The 23,908-nt window shown below is 45.6% G+C and overlaps 3 protein-coding genes across 3 annotated transcripts; all 3 read right to left on the reverse strand.

Moving 5' to 3' along the window:
* Positions 1–3,060: 3,060 nt before the first annotated feature.
* On the reverse strand, positions 3,061–5,451 carry LOC117725426 (growth arrest and DNA damage-inducible protein GADD45 beta-like). Its single transcript, XM_034525584.1, has 4 exons — positions 5,248–5,451; positions 4,637–4,738; positions 4,293–4,518; positions 3,061–4,089 (listed from the first exon to the last, which is right to left on the reverse strand). Exons 1-4 carry the CDS (start codon positions 5,283–5,285, stop codon positions 3,985–3,987), a joined length of 471 nt encoding a protein of 156 aa, XP_034381475.1. The 5' UTR covers positions 5,286–5,451; the 3' UTR covers positions 3,061–3,984.
* A 748-nt stretch (positions 5,452–6,199) lies between these two features.
* LOC117725422 (interferon-induced protein 44-like) lies at positions 6,200–10,195 on the reverse strand. The gene is given in 9 exon segments (XM_034525578.1): positions 6,200–6,701; positions 6,800–6,900; positions 7,358–7,529; positions 7,645–7,797; positions 8,001–8,196; positions 8,488–8,539; positions 8,694–8,775; positions 8,777–9,220; positions 10,086–10,195. Coding segments are annotated over 8 exon segments (1,395 nt in total). The 5' UTR covers positions 9,176–9,220; positions 10,086–10,195; the 3' UTR covers positions 6,200–6,461.
* Positions 10,196–14,925: 4,730 nt separating this feature from the next.
* On the reverse strand, positions 14,926–23,568 carry LOC117751624 (microtubule-associated protein 1S-like). Its single transcript, XM_034563555.1, has 13 exons — positions 23,424–23,568; positions 22,034–22,129; positions 20,526–20,608; positions 19,805–19,954; positions 18,950–19,478; positions 18,669–18,755; positions 17,256–18,579; positions 16,770–17,179; positions 16,675–16,721; positions 16,179–16,626; positions 15,724–15,865; positions 15,425–15,674; positions 14,926–15,081 (listed from the first exon to the last, which is right to left on the reverse strand). The coding sequence occupies exons 1-13, from the start codon at positions 23,566–23,568 to the stop codon at positions 14,926–14,928; spliced, it is 3,867 nt and encodes a 1,288-aa protein (XP_034419446.1).
* Between the last annotated feature and the right edge of the window lie 340 nt (positions 23,569–23,908).

The raw sequence follows: 23,908 nt of genomic DNA on the forward strand, positions 1-23,908 counted from the left end.
AGGGGTTAGCAGTTAGCCTGGCCCACAGGTATCAACAAGTAGAAACACCTTTTAAAGCACATAGTTAACCTTTATTTAAGAGTAATTTCACTACTATATAAAAAGCAAAGTGTAGTGTAGCTTTAGAGGCGCTGGTATTACCTTTGGATGAAGTTACCCACTTCTCGTCTTCATGCTAAGCTAACGGACTGCTTCGAGTGCAGGCTAAATTGCTAATTAGCATCAATATGTTCACTGTATAGACGATGGTTCCTGGGAACAAAGTCCAGCCTCATTCCTCATTTGTCTGTTACAAACACTGTGTGTGTGTGTGTGTGTGTGTGTGTGTGTGTGTGTGTGTGTGTGTGTGTGTGTGTGTGTGTGTGTGCGTGCGCACGCCGGGATGGGTGCTGCTGGGTGCTAGTTCTTGGCGGCTGAGAGGATTTGGCAGAGCAGTAGGCGGAGAAGAGAAAATAGAGGTGCACGTAATTGCTATATGTGTATTAGTGAGAGAGTCACTGTGTGTGTAAGTGTGTCAGAACACACACAGTGTGTAAGAACACACACACTGTGTGACTCTGCAGAGCGTCACATAGTAATGTTACAGTACCGCAGCGCCGCCATTCCAGGTCAGGGTAACTCAGACCGGAGGAGAGGTCGCGTGAGGCTGTCGGATGCCCAACGTCATGAATGGCCTCCGCTTTTTTTATTTATTTGTCAGACGCCCATTCTGGAAAAGGGGAAAGAAAGGATTATGTCTGATAATAACAACAAAACAACCCACAAAAGCCAACAAAGAATACGTGTTCCTGTTTAGCTTCATCGTGCCTGATTCAGCTGCATTATATTAGCTGCAATATATATTTTCATGAAAGCCTCAGAGACCTAAAGCGGTAGTTTGACACATTTTTGGGAAATGTGCTATTTTGCTTAATATGTAGCTAAAGGCGGCAGCTAGTTAGCTTAGCTTAGCTTAAAGACTGGAATCAGGGGGAGCTTGGCTCTCTCCAAAGGTAACTCACCTGTCACCTCTACGGCTCACCGAGGAACAGGTGATACCTTAGTCTGGCCATCGTCGCTAGGCAACAGAGGCTCCATGTTTATAGTCCTTATGCTAAGCTAACCAGCTACTGCCTGTAGCTTCATATGTATCAAACCGGACAAGAAAGGGGTTCAATCTTCTCATCAAATCTCTCAGAAATTAATCCATTAAGTGTATTTACCAAAAGTGGCAAAACTATTCCTTTTAAATTAAATAAATCCCTTTTTATCTTCAACCTGACTTGAATGAAATCAATGGTTTGAATTCATCAAAATAAAAAATAAATAGCTAAAGTCAAAGAGGATAACAACTGCAGAGGAATAGCACAACATAAAACAAGCATACACACACACACACACACACACACACACACACACACGCACACACACACACACTGATGTCATCCTGGAGATGTCTGACAGATGCTGTTTTTTTAATCATTTTTGTTTTGTTCGATCATTCCATGGCAGGTTTGGGCTTAAAAATCAGAGGTTTGGCTGACAGTTTGTGCGACTGGTCGGTTGTTAGTTTGCCTTACGGTGGCGTACGTTGTGTTAATGCTGGTTTCGGATCAGCAGAATGAACAGTGTTAAAGAAGCTTAGGCTTCTCATTGGTGGACTTTGAGACTCATATCTTTTGTGTTCTGCTCTCCTGTGCGTATGCATATAGTGTATGTATATCTTTTTTGCCTTGATTGATTATGAAGAAAAAAATATATCTATTTTTTTGTAACTGTTCTCTGATGTGCCATAACTCATGTTTTCTTGCACACTGTTAATATTTTGTCGATATTGCTGTTAAAAAAAGAAGAAGATGATATTGAAAAGTAGATAACGTTAATAAAAAGATGATATAATAACACGCGCGCTCTCGTGTAATTGCTATGCCTCCGCCGTATTTATGACAATTTCACACAAATGTTTAATCGGATAAAATAATGAAGTGATGCCATTTTGGGATGTGAACTGCAACATGATCGAGTCTCGTAGACTTATTTTCAGTCTTTTTTTTTGTGCTCACTCATTTTAAAGATATTCTATGCACGTGCACCCACATGCTCCCTTGGTACATATGCAAATATGAATACTTGTTGCATCAAACAGACCAAAAAGAGTAAACAAAGAGCACTGATGGCTAAAGCCTCGGGTCAGCTGACATGAATGTACTTGTTATAAAGACCCTTGGCTGCTGTTGAAGGCAGCCAACGGTCTCCTACAAGTTTCCCCTCCCAGCATCCACAGCCTCCTAAACCCCTCAGGTAGTCGAAGCCAATCAGATCGAGGGTGGGCGAACCAGAGCCAATCAGAGGTCGGTCCCCGCCTCCCCCCCCCCCCCCCCCTCCATGCTCGCTAGCCACGCCCCTGTTCAGCTGATAGCAAACAAACAGGAGAGTTCATGTGCTTTGAATGTTCCTTCTCTGCTGTTTTTTGCAGTCAGAGAAAGTGCACAGACATGTGAGGGCAGAGGGGTGGAGTTGGGGGGGGGGGGGGGGGGGGGGGGTGAGTGAACGGCGTGTACCTCGTTGCAGGAACATCTTGCTCTACTCGATGTTGTTGACAAACCGCAGCGTGGGCGGAGTTAAGGTCCAAGCCCTCTAGAAGAACATGCATTCATTCACGGGCTGGGCGACTACAATGCAATGCAATGCAAAAGGAATTTTGATAATCAAGTTTGTGTGTGCGTGCGTGTGTGTGTGCGTGTGTGTTTGTGTGTGTGCGTGCAGACGGCTGGCACCTCCCCCTTGGTTTCTTGACGAGGGACAGTGGGTCTGCGTCAGCTCGCTTTGCCTGTTTATTCCAGCACAAAGAGTTTCTGCCTCCACCCCAGTTTCTCTCTCTCTCTCTCTCTCCCTCTCGCTCTCTCTCTCTCTCACGTGTCCTGCAACCAGGGAGCCAGCCAGTCTGTAAGGCCCCGTCACCAACGAAGAAGACTCTTTCCATTGCATCAACGTCAACATTGCAAACATGGAGTTGTGCAACTCGGCATGCTTTCGTGATGCAAAACATGGAGCATGAAAGTTATTGATGTGGAAAAACAATTATGAATACAATAATTTATTGATAAACAGAGCACAGCATTAAATAACCAAAACACACAATGAGATACAATCAATAAATTACTAACGTAGCGCTGTTCATATTGTTTTAAAAATAACTAAATACACAGAAATATTGACTATGGTTTCTTTTGCAGCAAAATGACAATTTACAGCAGATATGAGTTCAGACACGAGTTCATTATTCTGCCCATTTTAAATAAAAAAAATAAAAAATGCATCATGCACTGACTTGTTGTGGTCCTGAAATGTCAATAAATCCTGTGGGTGACCTTTTTTTTTTAACTTCAACATCATTTCAATTTTGGTTTCCATGGCGACGATTCCTACGCCTGCAGGCTCAGCTGCTCATTTCAAGAACGCACATGCTGCCCGGTCTTTTCTAAAGAAAGACACGTATCGTACAAGCACACACGCACGCACACACACACATACGCACACAGACTCTCCCACGTCAGAATGCACAGGAATGCTGGCCATAATAGTTTTCATTACAGCATTCCTGTCCTCACAAACACTCAGGTCTTCCAGGTAGAAGTCGGGGTGTGGACACGTTGCTTCCGATCCTGCTTCTCCAGTTATTAATCGTCACAAACATTGTGAGAAGCACAAATTAGAAGCTTTGATTTACTTTTACTGACTAATGTAACAACAATGTGAATCTGCTTTTTCCTGTTTGCATCTTCTGCACCGAGCAGATTTTGGGAAACCGGCCTCCTCTCTGGCTGTTTATAGTTGCTTAAAGGAAAGTTTTTGGGGTACTGCTCATCAGTCAGGACAGCCCATCCCAGTCTACTCCAGACCATCCGTGCATGAGCAACAACGGATCCTTCAGTTCATCAGCATCTGAACCCAATGAGCTCCCGTGGTCTTCGTTGGGGTACATTTGTGGGTCCTATAGACCCTTCAGCGTTCTTGCAGAACCAGTTCAGGCACCCACTGGTCGAGGCGTCGACTCTCCAGGCAGTAGGTCCCCACCTCCTGTAGCCTGCAGTGGTCGGCCTGGGGGTTCTAGACAGGAAACAGAGACAACGTCAAGTTCATGTTCAGCTTCTAAGGGGAATTTGGTCTGCAGAATGCAATGAATATTCACTCAAGGTTACAACATTTCACCTCCAGCGCTGCATGACAACAAGCCGTAATAATAATAATAATGCATGTTCAGCCTTTTCAGTTACATAACACGGGTGCCGCCGTGCAGGAGGCAGTCGTACCGTAACCAGCATGCAGTGGAGGTCTCCGTGCTCGTCCTGGTTTCTGTTGGCATCCACGGCACCCAGCAGCCGCCGGAGCCGCCGCAGGCCCGAGACTCGCAGGATGGTGATGCCGCTGTCCCAGCAGAAGGACTGCAGCAGGGTGAAGTGGATCTGCAGCGCCACGTCGTCCACGTCGGCCACGTCGTCGGCAGCCAGCACACACAGGACCACGCCGTCCGGGTCCCTGGGGAGGGGGGAGAGAGCATTGGAACATTGTCAGACACCTGCACTCCAGCACACAACTTATTTCCAGAAATGCAAGCGAAGCGTCTACTTTGAAACTTAAAACGTTTTCGACTCACGCGTTAAGAAGTTTAGCCGATTCATAAATGCCAACGGTCAGGCAGTCTTGTTTCTGAGCCGTCACCAGCAGCTCCTCCAGAGCCAGACCGACAGACTGCATCCTGAGAGGGGAAGGGAGAACAATTCATATTTGCATGCTGCAAAATTTTCAAATAAAAATAAAAAAACCCGGTCATGTCATACACATGCTGCAGTTTTTATTAAACATTACATGCTGGTAAAATACCGTTATCTAATAAGCCAGATCCAAAGCCAGCAGAGGTTACTCTGCTGGAGTGTGATCAAATGGGACAACATGCACGCACAGTAAGCCTATTGCGCAAGCGAGTTTTATAATATGAATAAATCAGATTATATAAAAAAATGTTTTTATTAAATCAAGATCATGCAACAACTTTTAAAAGTTGCATTATGCTTTTATATGCATGTCAAACGTGAATGAGAGTTAAATGCACATCAAAGTATTTGAACACACATCTGCACCCATGAGACGGACAAAGACCAGCTCAACTCCACGCACGGGTCAAGTCACGAGCGGCACATGACGTCCACGCGCACGGCTCACACAGCCGGTAAACCGCACCGCGCAGTGCGCGGAAACACGCCTCACCTGTTCTCGATGGACACGAAGCTTTCCTCGGGAATCATTGTCGGAGTCGAACCCCGTAGAATAATAAACCCACGGGAGAGAGAGCAGTCCGGTGGTTTCTCCGGTTCCCCTTCAAGTGCGTCTGCGCAGAAAGCGCTCGTTGTTGGCAACGTTGCGTCACGCGCCGAGGGCCCCGCGCAGAAAGGGGGCGGCACCGAAACTAGAACCGGCAGTTGTGCAATTGGCTCCATAGAAACCCAACGTCTCTCCCTCTCTGTGTGTGGCGTGGACTGGTGCTTTGCGCACGCGATGCTTTTGCACGACATAGGGGGGGGGGGGGGGTTAACATTTTTTATTTATTTAACCTTTATTTAGCCAGGCGAAACAGATTAAGAACAAATTCTTATTTTCAACTGTGGCCTGACAAGAGGCGAAAACCTCTTGAGGGAAAGGAGAGGAAAATAAATACATAAATAAATAAATAACAGGGTTAAAAAGTGCCAAGGAGTGGAGAAAGCAACATGCTAACAGCCTGAGAAACAGCTGCATTCTTCTTTCAGCAAGTCCTGGAAGAAAAAAAACTCGTGCATGTGCATATAGGCATGGATGCTAAATGTGCATATTAAAGAGAACTATTGCAGGGAAGTTCGTGGAATAAAAGTCAATTTAGTGCACGTTGAGCTGCGCAACACGGGCTCCTCGTCTTTTCATAACATCTAAGTTTCTATCTGGACACCATTTTCATTTCCTTTATTATTCTTAAATGTAATATGCCCAGCTATTTAATTAAATTTAATTGTATATTTGTAAAAAAAATGTTTTGCTGCTGTTTGTTTTGCTGCTAATTATGATATTATGACTGCCATCTGGTGGCGGACTGAGGGAATGAAAAGCCTGCATGACCTTTCTACTGTTGTAAAACTGAAAGTCACAATAGTTTTAAAGTCAGCTCTACATGTTCAAGTAAGACAAATGACTTGTATCCGTTTATTTCCATGTTGCGACTGATGAAAGAAAAAAGGAAAATGCATCGCCAACAGAAAATCAATATGTTCCACAAACAGTGAACAAAAAAAGTAGTTCAAACTGAACTTGACACAAGAGTCAATTTACCCAAAATACAGCAAAAAGTATGAAACCAGCACATTTCCATGGTTTTAGTTGTTAACATATCAAAGGATAAACTTTTAAACAACCATGTCTTTGAATATATTGGACCAACCGACTCATAAGTTTTAATTAACCCGTGACGTTTTGCTTTGCTGCGACGGAACCGAGGAGTAGAGATCGATGGCCTCGCGGTCCTCCTCGATCACCTGGTTCTCGAAGAAGCTGTCCGTGTAGTTCAGCATCTGATCGACGGCGGTCAACAGCAGGATGTCGACGTCCCGGTCCAGCTCCAGCTCCGCGCTGTAGCTCTTCACCAGCAGCACACAGGACAAGGGGATGCCGAAGGACTCGCTCAACTCCCGGGCCTGAAAAGGGCAAAAATAAAGAATTCGATTACAGCGTCGCCGTCGTCTCTCTTTATCGAGCCTCCCCCCCCCCCTCCCCCCGACATGATGACCGTTACCTTCCTCTGGAGGTAAACGCTGCGATAGACATTTTGCAAGTCTTCCGCCGCCAGCGGGCAGGCCTCGTCCACTTTGGTCATCAGCAGAATCTGAGGAATTCCTAGAAGAGAGAGAGCAGAAGGTTGTAGAAAAGACCCGAGAAGATAAAAGTGAAAGCTTACTGAGCCCCCCAGAGATGTGTTCCAGCGGCAAGAGAAATATATAATTATAAAAGGAAGGTAAAAGAATGAATTAATTGTTGTACACAAAGATTTTTTTTATTTACTGGTGTCACCAGTTAGATGCGTCCGTAATAAAAAAACATTTAAACATACATGTAACTATAAAAACTAAGATATAATCACTGTCCCGTTATCCTTTATACGCTTTCATTTATTTTATTTTTTACATTTCCTTTAATATTTAAATTCTTAAATGTAATATGTCCTGCTATTTTATTGTATATTTGTAAAAATATTGTTGCTGCTGTGTCAAGAGGGGTGGGGGGGGGATACAATAAAATATAATCTAATATAACCGGCGGACCAATAATACAAATGTCATTATACACCACCGACCCAGGTGGTTGGTCTTTTTCCGGATGCTAGCGAACTTGTCCAGCATCTTTTGGCTGAGGAGGGAGACCTTGCAGGTGTCGACCACATAGACCACACAGTGGATCACGTCGTTCAGAGTCGCTTGCTTCTTGAAGCCGGGAGTTTCGCCCTGGATTGGCGTCAAGGGATTCAACTGAGGAACAAACAAAAAGCAAGAATCCTTTGTCGTCAACGACCTCAACAAAGCACCGCTACATTATCACCGCTCAAGATGTGGGTAATTAGGGAGGGAGGTGGTCGTGAGAGACCAGGTAGCGATCCTTCACGTTACCCTTGAGGATGTGGATCAGGTCCTCGATGTCCAAACCGACCTCGGCGTTTTCCTCCAGCCCCATCGTGTCACACAGGATCAGAGGAACCACGCCTCCGCCTTTCCCGGCCTTGATATTGTAGGCGCGGAACTGCAGGAGCGACGTAAACGGAGTTTAATGAGACAAACTGAATATTTAGAGCACGTGGAATACGTTTTACATTCATATCACCATCAGGCAAAGGCATGTTAACCTTCATATGTACGACAAAATGAAAAATATTGTCCTTTTTTTTCCATTTTTACTGCAGGTTATAAGCTGACATTCATGATGAGGCTGCAGACACAGTTCACCTGAGTGGTCACGCTCTTCCCCGCCGTGCCAGCGATGGCCTGGGATGTCATGTTGCCTCGAAACATGGAGTTGACGGAGTTGAAGAAGGTGGACTTGCCGGCCCCGACGGGCCCCACCAACACCACCCGGGCTTGTTGGACGCTTTTAACCTCAGGCTTGTAGCTTATAATGGACTTCATCAGCTGCTGCCTTCTCCTGGAGGGGAACACACACACACACACACACACACACACACACACACACACACACACACACACACACACACACACACACACACGCACGACACAGAAGACAAAGTGAGGAGTTTCACCACCAGAGGGAGACAAAAACAAGACTTTTAAGTTGCTCTGTAAAGTCAGTTAGGTGTACCATTAAATAAGAGGTGGAGTTAAGACACTTTCTTCTTTTTTTTTTTGGTGCCTGGAAACTCGAGTCAAAACTTTTTTCCATTTATTGTGCAGAAAGATGACAAATATTTATACGTACTCCTCGTTCCAGCGAATGTTCCTCCAGGGTTTGGCCAGGAGATCTCCCAAGCCTGCATGCAAGGTCATATCATTCAATTGTAACATGACAAGTCCACTTTGATAAAACTTGATTCTTAGTCAATTTACTTGCATATATAAATCAACATTAGAGCCAATTTCATTATATAAAAATAAAGAAATCACTTCATCCTCATCATCACGCACCTTCAACGCGATACACCTCAAACTCAGTCAGTGCCACGTCTTCTCCGTGCATCTCCGCAGGCTGAAAGGTGAAGTTCCCCCCCTGGGTTGGACTGGATCTTAGCGGCGTTCTCATGCAGGAACACCAAGGCCCCGAAATCCGGACCGGCGTTATTATCGTTAAAAGCACACTTTGTGTGGATACCCGCCACCCTCAGTGGTGTGTTTCCTCCTGCTTGGATGCTGTAGAGGAAGGCCTTCTCATCGCAGACCTCCACTCCGCTCTGGGTGTAGTCCTGAGAGGTGTGGGCCCCGAAGACGAACCCAGCGGCGTTGTAGGCCGCGATGACGGTGGGGCCCTGCCAGTCACAGCGGCTGTGGAAAGCCAAAGCGGTGAAGCCGTGGACGCTGGCTTTGTAGAGGAGGTGCAGCCTGACGTGACCCAGGAGAGAGAGCAGGTCCTTCTGCTGATCTTCAGACAGGCTGGAGGTAACGACGGGCATGATGGCGAGGAAAGACTGCGGGGGACTTTTTAGTCTGTAAAGCCTCTGAAAAAATAAAGCAGTTACACTGACCCCGCCGCCATCTTTGTAGTCCGCTCCGTTTCATACAAATGGACGGAGCGTCTTGAGGCTTCATGCTCGCAGTACTTCATGCACGCAGTACTTCATGCGCGTAGTACTTCATGCGCGCAGTACTTCATGCACGCAGTACTTCATGCGCGTAGTACTTCATGCTCGCAGTACTTCATGCTCGCAGTACTTCATGCTCGTAGTACTTCATGCTCGTAGTTCATAGCTTTGATTTTATTAACTACGTCGTCTGGTAGAGATTTTAAATGAAAATGTCCATTTAAAAGTGCATTTCTCCATGTTCTCTGTCAATGTGCGCAGCAGCATTAAGCCCCTCCCAGTGTTAAGCCCCTCCCAGTGTTAAGCCCCTCCCAGTGTTAAGCCCCTCCCAGTGCGTCAACGCATGATGAAATTATTGTCTAGGCGCCCAGCCCTAGTATATAGTAACAAATACTTAAGTACAACTACATATTTGTACGTGCAGTGCTTTATAGTACATTCACTTTTGTTACTTTCCAGTAATGCCACGTGACATGTCAGAAGATCAGATGTATCTTCACAACATGTGAATTTAACACCAGAAAATAAATAAAAATAAACTAGAGATGAGAGCCGAAAGACAAACTGCTTTAGTTGTTTGTACACATTTGTATGATACGTTATGTAAACATGACAGCAAATACTGTCAACATCAATAACTATAATTGTTAAAAAAAAAAAAGATGATGAAAAGTGCATCAATGCGGAAGTATATCCACCGGGACAAAACCTCACGGATCGATCATTGAAAACCAACAAATGAATTACACCCAATCACAGTCATGCAGTGGAAGATGATTACCTGCAGTTATGGACATAAAGGTGTGCTGGTAACCTGCAGCAGGTCGCTGGAGTTCTGTTGATCAGTTTCTCCGTCGAGATCAAAACGAAACTGAAACGTAAGGATTTGAGAACCAGAAAGAAGGAACTTTTGTTTCCACGCCCTTTGTGTCGTGTTGTTGTGGGTGTGGCATTCGGTACCGATATTTGGAGACGTGTTGCGTAAAAGTGAACCAGAAGTCTATTAAAAAGGAAACAATGAAGAAGAAGAAGAATTTAAAAAAGCTAAAACATGTAGATCAAAGTAAAAAAGAGACATATGGAGCCATGTAGAGACATATGGAGACATATGCAGACATGTGGAAACATATGGAAACATGGAGACACATGGAGACATGTGGAAACATATGGAAACATGGAAACATGTGGAGCCATGTGGAGACATATGGAGACATATGCAGACATGTGGAAACATATGGAAATATGTGGAGACACATGGAGACATGTGGAAACATATGGAAACATGGAAACATGTGGAGCCATGTGGAGACATATGGAGACATATGCAGACATGTGGAAACATATGGAAACATGGAGACACATGGAGACATGTGGAAACATATGGAAACATGGAAACATGTGGAGCCATGTGGAGACATATGGAGACATGTGGAGACATATGGAGACATATGCAGACATGTGGAAACATATGGAAACATGGAGACACATGGAGACATGTGGAAACATATGGAAACATGGAAACATGTGGAGCCATGTGGAGACATATGGAGACATATGCAGACATGTGGAAACATATGGAGACATGGAAACATGTGGAGACATGGAAACATGTGGAAACATATTGTGGTGGAAGATTTCTATGTTTGATCAGGTGGAGAGTTGTGGTTCAAATATTCAATTGCAACAAACGGAGTCTCCGAAGGAATCAAAGTTGTCTTTCCGTTTATTCAAGCTTGCAAGCTGGGAAAAGGGTTCAACAGCCACGTATCTCAGTGAGCTGCCGAAATCTCTTGATTCATACATTGTATTACATCGTGATTTATACAAGCACATGCACGCCCACTATGACGACACACGAAGAAACAGTGTGAGTGTCTTGGATAAGAATTCAGAAGAACAAAGAGCCGAGTGTATTGGTTTCGATAAGGCATATGGCCATCTGTCCTCCTCCCCATCCTCCCTGTTGCTCTGCCCTTGAACCAGTTCACAAAACAACACATATTTTTACCGTCACAATATGGAGACATATGGAGACATGTGGAAACATGTGGAGACATGTGGAAACATGTGGAGACATGAGGAAACATGTGGAGACATGGAAACATGTGGAGACATGTGGAAACATGTGGAGAGATGTGGAGACATGTGGAAATATATGGAGACACATGGAGACATGTGGAAATATATGGAGACACATGGAGACATATGGAGACATGTGGAAACATATGGAGACACATGGAGAGATGTGGAGACATGTGGAAATATATGGAGACACATGGAGACACGTGGAGACATGTGGAAATATATGGAGACACATGGAGACATGTGGAAACATATGGAGACATGTGGAAACATATGGAGACATGGAAACATGTGGAGACATGTGGAGACATGTGGAAACATATGGAGACATGGAAACATGTGGAAACATATGGAGACATGTGGAAACATATGGAGACATGTGAAGACATGGAGACATGTGGAAACATGTGGAAACATGTGGAGACATGTGGAGACATGTGGAGACATGTGGAGACATGTGGAGACATATGGAGACATGTGGAGACAAATGGAAACATATGGAGACATGTGGAAACATGTGGAGACATATGGAGACATGTGGAGGCATATGGAGACATATGGAGACATGTGGAAACATGTGGAGACATATGGAGACATGTGGAGACATGTGGAGACATATGGAGACATGTGGAAACATGTGGAGACATATGGAGACATATGGAGACATGTGGAAACATGTGGAGACATATGGAGACATGTGGAGACATGTGGAGACATATGGAGACATGTGGAAACATGTGGAGACATATGGAGACATATGGAGACATATGGAGACATGTGGAAACATGTGGAGACACATGGAGGCATATGGAGACATATGGAGACATGTGGAGACATGTGGAAACATATGGAGACATATGGAGACATGTGGAGACATGTGGAGACATATGGAGACATGTGGAGACATGTGGAGACATGTGGAGACATATGGAGACATGTGGAGACATATGCAGACATGTGGAGACATGTGGAAACATATGGAGACATGTGGAAACATGTGGAGACATATGGAGACATATGGAGACATGTGGAAACATGTGGAGACACATGGAGGCATATGGAGACATATGGAGACATGTGGAGACATGTGGAAACATATGGAGACATATGGAGACATGTGGAGACATGTGGAGACATATGGAGACATGTGGAAACATGTGGAGACATATGGAGACATATGGAGACATATGGAGACATGTGGAAACATGTGGAGACACATGGAGGCATATGGAGACATATGGAGACATGTGGAGACATGTGGAAACATATGGAGACATGTGGAGACATGTGGAGACATGTGGAGACATATGGAGACATGTGGAGACATGTGGAGACATATGGAGACATGTGGAAACATGTGGAGACACATGGAGGCATATGGAGACATATGGAGACATGTGGAGACATGTGGAAACATATGGAGACATGTGGAAACATGTGGAGACATATGGAGACATATGGAGACATGTGGAAACATGTGGAGACATATGGAGACACATGGAGACATGTGGAAACATGTGGAGACATATGGAGACATATGGAGACATATGGAAACATGTGGAAACATGGAGTATCTTTTGTCGGAGTGAAACTGTAAATTAGCCTGAGCAGCAAATGAAATGTTTTCTTCATCATTGCGCAGCGTTCAAGGACCCTCAACAGACGCGTCTGAATGGTCATGCTCATTATTCTTTATTCCTACATCAGCCCCACAGCTCACACATGTTGACACTGTTCCTGTGTTACTTACAGACCACTGCAAAGTGAAAGGTTCTCAACGTTCACCCCCCCCCCCCTCCCTTCATGAATATCATGAATGAAACAACATACAGTACATACAGTATTTTTATACATGCGGGACACATACACATATTCACTTTGCTACCTTTAAGCCCCCCGTTGCCAATACATCATTTAATCTGTCAGAGTGTGATAAAAACAGAAAATAAATAAGATTTCACAAATTAAATCAAATCTCAAGCATAGCACAGGCCTATGATGAAAGCTCAACTGTGAATTTACATAACTATAAAAATGTCTTTTAGATAGAGATACAAAAACAAAATAAAATGTGTTTTAAAAAAAAATGTTTTTGGTGCTGTCATGCGTTGGTATTGAGGAGACAATCAGTTGTGATTGATGGACATCAAAAATGAAAATAGACCTGTGGACAGACAGGTCTGGAGAGATCGCGTATGTGTAATCCAACACATTTATACATACGTGTGCTATTATTTTACAGATTTCTAATGCACTCCTGTGTACGTTGCAGAAAAAAAATCCTAATAATTTGGTAATTGCAGGGAAAAGCAGTTGAAAGAACTTCTCCATTCAAACCACAGTAAATACATATTCATTAGTCATTTTATTATTTGGAAAATGTACCTTTTTACATGTTGGATGCTGGAGTAAGCAACAACGACAAATCATGTGTTTAATTCCATAAAACTTTCTAGGAAAAAGTCGATATGATTTCAGCCATTCGGTCATTTCTGTGTCTTTGTTTACTTTATTCCAAACGTGAATACAATCTAATTTATTAGTATTCACAGAGCGCAGCATAGAAAGCTGTTATTAAACTCGCATACGATTTTATGCCGTGCGAAATATTTGTCTACAATTACCTATATTATCATAACCATCATACCAACGATCTAAATACATGTTATATCACTTCTGATGTCTAATTTTCACAAAAAGCATTCGCCCGTCAAGATTCTTGATTTTAAACTCCCGCGGTGGATTGAAATGACCGCGTTCTTAATGAGATGATCGGCGTAATGCTATTAAAATTAATCCGGTACTCTAATCTCCCGTCAACGGATTTTTGTTTTTCAATAATCTCATATTATGACTCCACGTCGGACACGTCTCTAAAAGCGGGTACGACGCACAGCTCGCCTGACCGCACACACTGGGGAACTCTTCACTACAGGTACAACGTGAAGACTCTTTTTTTTCTTTTCTTTTTTAAGATATACGTACGTCGTCTGTGCAAATCATACAAATATAAATACAAAGAAGACCGATGCTTTTCATAAACAACGGCGTTCACGCTCCTGCCATCTGTAAAAGTGGATAAACGTGGCCCTTAAAACACGAGCACGCGCTACTGTGTCGCGCCTCGGTGCTCAACGCGTGAATAAAAGAAGCCCTTCGACCCCCAATGTGTGCTTTCTATATATCCACTCATCTAAAAATCACAGCTTCCATTTTGGATCCTCGCGTTTGCAGCCCGACATGCTTCTCTTGCAACCAGCGTGAGCTCCTCTCCTGGTCATGGGTCTGAAAAAACTAATCATGCAATGCTCCCCCACAGGAGGGGCTTTGTGGTGCAAAAGCAGCCCACAAAGAAGTGATTAACCGGGAGGGGGAAATGGGTGAGAGTCCCATGGTAGTTGTGCTCGTGAAGAAAGAGGCCATATATTCACTTTAATTCCCCACAATATCTGTTCTCTCTCTTCTTCTTCCTCTCTCTCTCCACACACTCTTCTATCCCTCAGCTCACATTCACCGTCCGTCTCTGCATCCACAAGTCTTTAAAACTCTATCTTGCATGCGGGGAAGGTCTCGTCCTGCATGGCGACGGTGCTGTTGGATCCCAGGACGGTGATGCCCAGCTCCTTCTGCCGGTCCAGGGTCTGCTGGTACCACGCCTGCATCGGCACCGACTCGAAGGTAGGGATCAACGTCACCTGGACGGACGGATCAAAGGGAGGACATTTATCTGCAGCGTGTTTTTACACTGTGAGTCGTTTGTCAGTCTTCAAGTCATTCATTTGCACACATTAAAAAGATTATTTCATTTTATCTGCAGAAAATCGTGCAAAATGTGCAATTTGCAACTGAATTTAAATCTCAAATATACTTTCAGTCAACAATCTAATCGCTGTTCTAAACTAAATATTTAGAGTAACATAGAGAGCTGAAGACCCGCCCCCTCTTAGCTCTCTAGCTTACTACATTACTTGTACTGTAACTTGAATTCTAACAAAGTGGGCTAATTGTTATTTGATCTAATAATAAAATAGTTTCTACCTGCATGGAGTCGGGCCAGGACGTCTTGGCCTCCAGGAGAGCGTCCAGCGTGCGCCTCATAAGCTCCTCCTTCTCTTGACTGTCACCGCTGATGATGTAACAGGAGGAGCGGACGCACCTGAAGAAGTCTACGCCGACGGTCGGACAGGAGGGTCCAGAGGGGATGTAGGCCAGGTCCACATACACACTGACCTCCCCACAACCGGTAGACTTGGCGCCTGTCAATACAAACCATTGGACACACGTACGTCTGCAAAGTACACAAGGGGTTATTATGGTTCACATTTTACACCTCATACCTGGGTTGGGGGAGGATTTTGCCGGTGCTGGGCGGGTGCTGGAGGAAGGCGTACGAGTAGACGAGACATTCGCCTTTGGGACTCCACTTTGGACCCCCGTCCGGCTTTTCCCCGAGCCGGATCTCTGGGAGGCCTCGACCACCTGGAGACAGAAAAAGAGCAACAAGACACAAGATTAAACAGTCGTTGTATCCTCAACAATCACAATAAGTTTGCAAAATATGTGACTTAATATAAAAAAGAAAAACTGTGACCAAGACTAAATACCTAAATTGGATAATGGCGCCTGCAAGAGATGGCTCACACGTTAGCTACTTCCATCATTAGCTAACGAGTGAGCCATCGCTCTTGTTTCTCATCTCTTTTGAGGGCAAAATGTCATACTTTAACTCATTAATTCAAACTCATGCACCCTATCACACAGACTGTTCCCTCGATGTTAAAAAAAGACAAACTCACGGCTGGAGTTTTCTTCCCCCGCATTCCAGTGGCTTTTGCTTTCTTCCCGTGGGCATCGGACTTGGCCTGAGGAACGGGCATGGATGTGTCCGGGTGGGGGGGCGGCGGCGGGCCGTCCCTGAAAGGGGCTGGAAGGGGGTCCGGGGGCAGAGCCTGACCGGAGCGCAGATTGCGGGGAGAATTCGACGGCTCGCTGCTCGACTCCTCGTCCTCGTCCGAGTCCAGACACCCATCCGCGGTGGTGGACGGGCAGTCCTCCGTGCAGACGGGGGCGCACGACTCGCTGGGTGACGCATCCTTGGGGTTGTAGTTGTTGTTGCCGTGGTGATGTGGAGCGAAGGCTCCTCTTGGGGGCTCACCGGCGCCCGAGCTGGAGTCGGGCTGTTTGAGATGCTTGAACTCGCAGGGGGAAACCAGACATAGATCCACATCGTGAGTTGACGCCTCCAAATTAAGTGAGTTGGGAGCCGGGGGCCGCCCGATCTCTGCAGCCGATCTGGGAGGCTTCTTTATCGGTAAAGACATCCCGGCAAAATGGCCTCCGTTGGAGTGGGAGTTATTAACGCTGTCGTCGCCCTCTCTCTGACTCCCCGTGGTCGGTCCCTGCTCCAAGGACATGGACAGCGATTCGTCTACTTCTGTGGATTGAGGTGAGCTCACCTCTGCTGGCATGGAGTGTGTTGTGGTGGTGGTGGTAGTGGTGGTGAAAGAGGGAGAGGGGTCTGAAGGTCCCTCTTTAAAGGAACCCAAAGAAAGGAAACTGAGTTGCCTCTCTCGGGGGTTTGTGTGACTCTCTGGATTGCTTTTCTCGCTTTGCTTGGCCGATCCATCGGGCTGGTTGACATCCGCTGTCTCTACGTTACCCATCTGGGCCTGCAACCGGTTGAGAGTGGCCCGGTTGCACCAAACGTCGCCCGGGGACAGGCAGTAAGGGGTGTGGCCTGCACTGTTGGGCCGTGAATCTGGGGAGGCGGGCTCTACGGTCTGCTCTTCGGGGCTGACGGGGGCCCGGTTCTCCGGAGAGGATCGCGATGGGGGGGCTGTTTCTCAACGCTCCGTCCAGGAGAGTGTACTCAGTCGGGGTCAAGTCCAGCTGGGACTCGCACTCGTTCTTCGGTGCCAGGTTCAGGGGAGACGGAAAACCTAAAACCTTTTCTGGTTTGGCAGCTTTCCGCGGGCCCGCGTCAGCTTTCTCTCCGGTCCGAGTCTTGTCTTGCGCACCATTATCACCACTCATTCCTCCCATTATCCCCGCAGCTTCTTCGGCTACCACGCTCAGACCTCCGAGGCTCTTTTCATTTCCTGGCTCGCTGCTTTTTTGCTTTGCCTTATCAGCTCTTTCAGTTTCCTCCCGGAGCCTGAGAAAATCCTCCGTCATATCCTCGGGGGTAGACAACTTGGAGCCACGGGAGTTCTCTTCAGACTCTTTCTCCGTTTTTGGAGTCTGCTGCTCCGGGTGTGGGATTTCCAAAACACTCTCAGTCTGGGGTTTGGTTGCAGTGTTTACATTTGCCTTCTTGCCATTGTTTGCATCCTTTCCTGACGGTTTTCTCGTTTTATTCACCCCCGTTTTAAAGTCGTTTCTCGCTTCCTTTTTGAGCTTGATTTTGTTGTCATTCTTCGGTTTGAAAGAAAGAACATCCTTCTCCCCCTGGTCGTTCCTCTTACCGCCGTTCTCCTGGATGTTCCCAGGCTTCTCCTCCTTTTTCCCATCCTTCCTTCCACCTTTCTTCGAGGCGTTCTTCTCAGTCAACGCTGCCTTTTGCTTCACGCCTGCGTCTTTGTTTCTGGTTTTATCAGCATCTCTTGAATTGACTCCGTTTAATACTTTTCCCTTTTCCCTCCCCGGTACCTCCTTTCCTTCTTCCTTAACTCCCGGCTCTTTTCCATGTTTGGGTGTCGCCTCCTTTCCGTGCGGCCTGACGCTCTCCTGGTTCTCCGTCCCCTTGGTCTTTCCGTCCTCCCCAAGTCTCTCCACGTCCCCGGTGGTCACCGTGGGCTTCTGGAGGAAGGCCAGCCCCTTCAGCTTCTCAAGCCCCAGCAGCAGCTTCGCCTGTGGGGTGACACCGGGAAACAGCACCCTGACCACCTTCTCCTGGGGACACGCCGGGTGCCACACCAGCAGGGCGGACACTGAAGCCAGGGTGGTTTGGGATTCGGATGCCGATGACTCCGCATCAGGCCAGTTGTGCATGAGTGTCTGGTACTCCTGGCTGTTTTTCCCGGGGCTGAGGATGTACAAATCCAACTGGCCGACGCCCATCTTCTGGAACAGGGTCAGCGGTTCAATGGGAACCCCTTGCGGGCGAAACAACGGCTGCGGCCTGATGTCTAACTTCTCTAACAGCTGTAGGGTGAGGGCCGCCTGCTGCGTGCTCGTCAGTACATTGTCCACACCTGGCATGAGAAGAACAATGACTTAACTCGTCGGCAATCACTCAGCATCAGAAAATATGACTTCAGTAAGTTATAAACGCGTCACTCACAAGGCTGCTCGTCCACCTGCAGCCTGCAGGGGGCGTTGAAGAACACCACTCCGAGCTCCGGGGAGATTAGCCTCTTAGACGAGTCATCTGTTCAGATAAAAGAACATTAGGGAATTTGAACATGGAACGGGTAAAGCTGACGACACGGGCATCCCAATTTCCAAACATTGTAAGATCAGATGACATCACCACCCTGTTTCTTGGAAGAGGGATTCCTCCTCTGTTCCACATCCAAACCAAGGGGTCGAAGGATACAACCTTCCCACCTAAGGGTGACGTGCTAAATCGAATGCTCGTGATTGAATGTACCGGACGCTCCATACCTTTGATATCGGCACTCAGCTCCAACTCGGCCACCTTCCTCTCCAGGAAGACGTTGACCCCGGGGAGGTTTTCCGTCCCGATGTGCGTCAACAGGACCGCGTCGACTCGGTCGAGGTGTCGCACCAGCTTCCAAAAACAGGCCTGAGAGTCCGAGCCGCCGTCCACCAGCACCGTGAAGCCGTTGACGGCGAAAAAGGCGCAGTCGCCGCGGCCCGCGGGGAACACGTAGCAGCAGGGGCGGGACAGCTTGAGAAAACCCACGGTGACGGGAGGAGGCAGGAGGTCGAAGGGGGACGGAGGGGAGAGGGTACCGGAGATGAGGGAGGTGAATTCCCCCAGAGCCTCCATGGCGGGCAGCACCTCCGGGGGGTTGATGTGCAGCGTGAAGGGACACTGCGGAGGCCGGTTCCCCAAGAGAGTCTTCCTCCACTGGCCGATGTTGGGACAGCTGAGGGTCAAACTGAGTTTGGAGGAGCAGGCGGAGCTCTCTTGATCTTTGAACTAAAAGCAGAGCATTTTCTTTATACCCTTAGAATACAAATGATGAGCTGGGCCAACGTTAGTTATCGTGTAACATTTACAAATAGAATATCCACGAATACTTTGTTGATTCTCAAATATCAACATTGCCTCAAAAAAAAGCCAATGTGGGTCAGCTGCTCTTCCTCATCTCGATGTTTGTTTATATTTACCTCAGAAGCTGTTGATGATGCATGAGTTTAGCAGTCAAATAAACTAAAAATGAAACAATTACTCAATTCTTCAATTAGTAGATTGGTAGAAATTACAGTTGCAGAGATAAAAAGAGAGACGATGGGCCGTACCTGCTCTGTCAGCATTAGTTTCAGTAGCTGCGGTGAGAACAGCCCTCTGTGAAACAGCAGGTCTCCACTTCCCTCCACGCTCTGGCCGGCCAAGATTAACAGTTTGTGGGCCGAGTCCCTGGACAGCAGAGCAAACACCTGGCGAGGCCATGACAGAGATGGTGAGATTCATTTTTTTATTTGTCACTTTTTTTTCTCCATAAATCAACTGAAAAACAAAGAGAAAACAATCAAAGAATAATCCATAATAGGCCCTTTGAGCTAAATTAAGTGTTTTAATCATTTATTTATCACATTTGAGTCCATCTTCAAGCAAAAATACAATTTAGTTTTTTTAATTGGACCATTTTTCATGTATTTTTTTAATAATATTGCTAATTAAATATGTTGTGGCGTTTGGACAAAACAAGCCATTTGAAGACATTGTGACGGGCATTTTTCACTCGTCAGCTATAAGTTCTTAGACAAAACAAATAAGTTATAATTTAGGTGAATAATCGCAGGGTTATGAAAAAACAAAAATGCTGCAGCCCTCATTACAATGATAATACATGTGTACTATATGCAATCATATGTAAATCATGACAGACTGTCAGATTCCTGAATAAAAACTAAATGAAAATATAAGTGACACAATATCTTTATATTTATCTAATTCCCCACCTTGTTTCAGATCTCATTATTTTTTGAAAGAGCCATGACCCCTCACCTCTGACTGAGCCTGTTCCTGAGACGGACCGATCAGCACCTGAGTGTCCAACACTCTGGTGATGTGGCGCAGACACTTCTGCCCTGAGAAGATCAAAAACAGAGAATATAGAAATGAAGGGACAGACGGGCCGAGCGAGGGGGAAGGTAACGAGAGCATGAAGTCTGATCCGGCGACAGGCCAGAAGCAGATAGGAAACGAGAAAGGGAACCGACAACGATAACAACAACAACAAAAAGGAAGGAAGAAGAACCGCTGAGTGTGAGAGACCGTCTGAGGATGAGGTGCCAACTCAATGAGCGGTGAATACCCAGTGTGAGGGTAACCGGATCAACCTGTAGATGGATACAGAGCCCAATGACCCAAATAAGTGCCAACGTTTCTTTGAGTGAGAATCCAAAACGATCGCCATCCGTCACCAGTTTGTGAGACAGTGGCATGCAGGAGTTAAAATGTCAAGAGGATTTGAGGATTTGAGAAAACTGATTAATTCGGCTTCTTGCAGAGACTCGGGTCCAGAACACGTCCGAGTGCTAAATGTGATGCTACAGCGCAGTCGCCCGTTAGCTTAGCTTAGCATAAAGAAACCGGCTCTGTGCAAAGGCGACAACAATCTGCCTAAAGCTCATTAATTAACACGGCATATTTCATTTGTTTGATACAAAATACAAATATATATTAAACAAGTTGTGGTTTTGCGGAAATGCAGAAAACTCCCTGACCCATAATTAATAAATGGACCAGCACATAAACCCACAGTTTGTTGTTTTGACACTTAATTTTGTTGGTATACATGACGTCAATCTGTGAAATGTAAAAGGTATTGGTCACCAGACTTTGTTAGGCGGAGCCAAGCTAGCTGTCCCCCCCCCCCCCCCCCCCCCCTGTTTTCAGTCTTTATGCTAAGCTAAGCTAACAAAGCTGCTTGCTCCAGCTACATATTTACCTTTAAAATTGTTCATATTCTCATTCAACTCTGAGCAGGAAAGTGAATAATGCTTCTGCAAATGTTCCATTATTTCTTCAAGCCACCTCTCTCTCTCTCTCTCAAAATGCCTCATCAATTTGTTTTTTTCAAAACCCCAAATAACTTGTAAGCTCAAACGTCATTAAAAAAAGTATAACTGCAGTAATATTTACCAACACGGGCTGCTCTGTGTCCTCCTTACATAGAGAAGTGTCTTGTTCCTGTCTGTGTTCGTCACCTCGCGGCTCAGCTGTAACACGACTGACTGAATCTGATGTTTTTCTGCCTTTTAAAAAAAGATAATAAATAAATAAATGTGCCTGCTGGTCCTTGGCTCTGCATACTAAAAGGCTGCACACAGAGAGAGAGAAGTGGCACAGCTTGGTTACAGCTCTCCATTGTTTTTTGTCCAACAGTCCCCACCCAAGCTTAACAATCACTCGACTGCGCCTCCACTTTCCTTCCTTCCTTCCTTCCTTCCTTCAACCCTCGTTTACCATGGGGATGAATGGGGCTTTAAACTAACATGACCGGTGCTCACCTGCACCCTTGAAGGACGCCGTGTGTTGGGAGAGAAACTCCTGGAGGTAGAGATCCAGGTTACAGGATTTTAAGTCGATGTCCCATGACTGAATACCTGCAGACATAAAAGATACACAAGTCACATGGGGGCAACAGCTGGGTTCACTCGGTCACAAACAACATCACATACGGGTCAAAATATGAACAAAAATATTCACAGTGTGTAATTCAAGTGTGTAATTACATTTTCTAGTATACAGTCAAACACCATGCATGTCGATTTATGCATTTTTATGCAAGTAGAAGTGCAAGTTGATCCCCATTTTTGATAACACTGAAATAATCCATTTATGAATGAAACATTGTAAACCATTAAATTGGTTGCATATATATATATATATATATATACTTCTATTTACTGCAGCAAATCACGAGTGACGTCTAAATATAAAGTGTTGGCTTCTACGTGAAGACATATTGGTGTAATAATCCAAATGTGTTCTTTCTTTTCAATGTGTTGGATATGAAACTTTTTTTATTACAACAAAGTGGTAAAGGGAATATTTAGTAAAACTGCACCGTAACAAACCGGAAATAGAATTATCTGACAGTATCAACAACAACTGAAAACTCATAAAATAAGATTTAATCAAGTGGCCAGTGAGGGTATGACACAACAGATAAGAATTATATATATATATATATATATATGTTTCACTTCTTTAAATAAATAAACCCGTTAAACACATTGGAAACACTTGAAAAGCCCTCATGTCACACTGCTGAACAACAAGGCTGTTTTATTAAAAAACATGTTGTAGATGCATGCGATGAAATGTGTATAGGCCCAAATGATACATATCTATATTTCTGTATCTGTCCTCGTGTTTCCGGTTCTGATCCCTTATCTATATGCATGCAGAACATAAACTGTATGTGCACGCAAATATGTCTTTCCAGCTATTTGCTTACACAGTAAAACCCAGTCGGTCTGTTCCTGGCTGCGGTCTCCACGGTCACTGCATGTGCATCAGCACACTGAGGTTTACAAGTGGCCGTGTGTTCGCCATGCAACATCCCCCCCAAAAGGCTCCTCTCCTTACTCGACCATCTACGAGGCGGAAGACGACCCGACCCGCCCGCTGCAGCCGGCTCGTCGCGACAATGCGCCCGCAGGGATGCGGTGATGCTGATGGTGGAGCACCGCCAGATGACGCATCGTCGGATCAGCAGCCGGGGGGGTGGTGGTGGATACAATTACATAAACACTGCAACGGGGGGGTCGGTGTATAGCTGCCTCGGTCGACGGGTACTTGCAGGCGTCTGAATATTTTTTTTATTTTATATATATATATATATAAAAAAAGCAAAAACGGCATCCAGCGAGAGGCGTCGCCGTGCACACGTACCTCGTTCAATGTCCCTGCTGATGGGTCCCGTCTGTCTGAGGTGAGCCGTCCGTCCCGTGATGATGAGCAGGGAGTATTTGTGGAGGCTGAAGTCAGGGTTCGACTCCTCCCGGACCTCCCTCTCCGGCACCCGGCTGGACGCCATGTTGGAAATTCGCACTTGGATGTGATGTCATTGAAAAAAGAAGGAGAAAAAAAAAGAAGCCTGACAGCGCTCTTTTATTGCATGAGAGAGATATTATGACGGCTGCATGCTGTGCCGGAATGCAGCCGGTGTCGAGGCTGCATTATTGAGGACACGTGGCACAACGATTCAAGATTTAATATATATTTTATTTATTGTCGTCCTGCACACGTTTTGGTGCTGTAACGCAATTTTCCAACAAATGAGGTGATGAATTTGTTATAATACTGCATGTACTGCATCCCATCTTTTTTATATATACAACAGTGCAACAGATACACGTGACACTTGGATATTATTT

This window comes from Cyclopterus lumpus, chromosome 22, assembly GCF_009769545.1.
Source record: "Cyclopterus lumpus isolate fCycLum1 chromosome 22, fCycLum1.pri, whole genome shotgun sequence".
NCBI classification, from domain to species: domain Eukaryota; kingdom Metazoa; phylum Chordata; class Actinopteri; order Perciformes; family Cyclopteridae; genus Cyclopterus; species Cyclopterus lumpus.

Coding starts and splice junctions, on each gene's coding strand:
- LOC117725426 (XM_034525584.1), bottom strand. CDS start 5,285: ATGATTCCCGAGGAAAGCTTCGTGTCCATCGAGAACAG. Junction 4,739..5,247: donor TTCGTGTCCATCGAGAACAG/GTGAGGCGTGTT, acceptor TTCCCCTCTCAG/GATGCAGTCTGTCGGTCTGG. Junction 4,519..4,636: donor TCGGCTAAACTTCTTAACGC/GTGAGTCGAAAA, acceptor CCCCCTCCCCAG/GGACCCGGACGGCGTGGTCC.
- LOC117751624 (XM_034563555.1), bottom strand. CDS start 23,568: ATGGCGTCCAGCCGGGTGCCGGAGAGGGAGGTCCGGGAGGAGTCGAAC. Junction 22,130..23,423: donor CAGCAGGGACATTGAACGAG/GTACGTGTGCAC, acceptor TTATGTCTGCAG/GTATTCAGTCATGGGACATC. Junction 19,955..20,525: donor AGGAACAGGCTCAGTCAGAG/GTGAGGGGTCAT, acceptor TGGCCTCGCCAG/GTGTTTGCTCTGCTGTCCAG.